The sequence below is a fragment of the Parus major genome, unplaced genomic scaffold, assembly GCF_001522545.3.
Source record: "Parus major isolate Abel unplaced genomic scaffold, Parus_major1.1 Scaffold1267, whole genome shotgun sequence".
NCBI lineage: Eukaryota > Metazoa > Chordata > Aves > Passeriformes > Paridae > Parus > Parus major.
The window spans coordinates 1-1,550 of NW_015380121.1; the positions used below are offsets into that span (position 1 = coordinate 1).

The window sequence follows — 1,550 nt, forward strand, 5'->3', positions numbered from 1 at the left end:
GGGTTTTTTCCTCTTTTTTTTTTTTTTTTTTTTTTTTTTTTCGGAGAACCAAAAAATGTCAACTACCTTTCCAGGTCTCGTCCACGATGCAGAGGTATTTTGTGTGTGTGAGTGTGTGTGTGTGTGTGTGTGCGTGTGTGCGCGCGTGTGTGCGGATGTGTGTGTGCATCTGTGTGTGTGTGTATGTGCCTGTGTGGTTGTTTCCATTTTTTTAAAATCCATATTGGACCGTTACGTTTAATTATAATCCGGCTTCAGAGATAACTTAAAGAAGTATAGAGAGAAAATTCGTTATGACATCTGTCGCCAGCAAGGGCAACTCATTACCACGTTAAAACCGTTGCCAGAACGAAAATCAGAATAATACCCCTAATAATATAATGAAGTGGAGAGAAATCACCACCAGCTCGTCAGGAATGGGGAGTTCTCACTAAAAAGCAGGACTCTCCTTTCTTTCGAAACGCAGGGAAAAGAGGGGGGGAATTTTGGATCTGATTCGTTATTTTAAAAAGAAAGAAAAATAGGGGTTCAAAAAAAAAAAAAAAAGAAGGGAAGGAAGGAAGGAAGAAAGGAAGGCAAGCAGGCGGCAAAGCTTTCTCAATGTGTAACGCTGTAACATAGGGACGGGACTTGTGTGTATTCTCGGTAGTTTCCTCTGTTTGATGACTTTTTTTTTGTGTCAGCCCCAGATATTACAGCTGTGATCAGGAGGTGGATGGATAGATGGATGGATAGAAGATAGATAGATAGATAGATAGATAGATAGATAGATAGATAGATAGATAGATAGACAGTTTTTATTTCAGTGCGTGGATTCCTTTCGCTTGACAGTATTAAGGGCAGGCTGGGCTGTTTATGATTTTTTGAACAGACCTTTATGGCACCAGCCCAAGGTAGGAAAGGATCTTTTGTTGCTGGGGTTGCCGCTCGCAGGCTTAGACGCTTCTGCAGGGGGAGAAGCTATGCAGGACAGCGTGCTTGGAAGAACCGTACCCGGGGTTTTCAATGATAAACCTCCAGTTTTGGGGTCTTCTTTTCACTTCTTCCTTTCAGATACGTCATGACGGATCAAACAGTTACCGTTTGATGCAGCTTGGATGCCTGGAGTCTGTGGCCAACTCGACCGTCGCCTATTCCTCCTCATCTCCTCTCACTTACTCTACCACGGGCACCGAGTTCGCCTCCCCGTACTTCTCCACTAACCACCAGTACACCCCACTGCACCACCAGTCCTTCCACTACGAGTTCCAACACAGCCACCCGGCAGTCAACCCCGACGCTTACTCCTTGAACTCTCTCCACCACTCCCAGCAATATTACCAGCAGATCCACCATGGAGAACCCACTGATTTTATCAACCTGCACAATGCGCGGGCACTCAAGTCCTCCTGCTTGGACGAGCAGAGGAGAGAGCTGGGGTGCTTAGATGCTTACCGCCGCCACGACCTGTCTCTTATGAGCCATGGATCCCAATATGGGATGCATCCAGATCAAAGACTCCTGCCAGGACCAAGCCTCGGGCTTGCAGCCTCGGGAGCAGACGATTTGCA

General features: G+C 46.3%; 1 protein-coding gene across 1 annotated transcript; it reads left to right on the top strand.

The window, feature by feature from the left end:
- Positions 1-824: 824 nt before the first annotated feature.
- On the top strand, positions 825-1,545 carry LOC107199598 (transcription factor AP-2-delta-like; the record flags this gene model as incomplete). The annotated part of the gene is made up of 1 exon (XM_033511817.1): positions 825-1,545. A coding segment is annotated over exon 1 (540 nt), but the record flags the coding sequence as incomplete, so codon positions are not given.
- Positions 1,546-1,550: the final 5 nt, after the last annotated feature.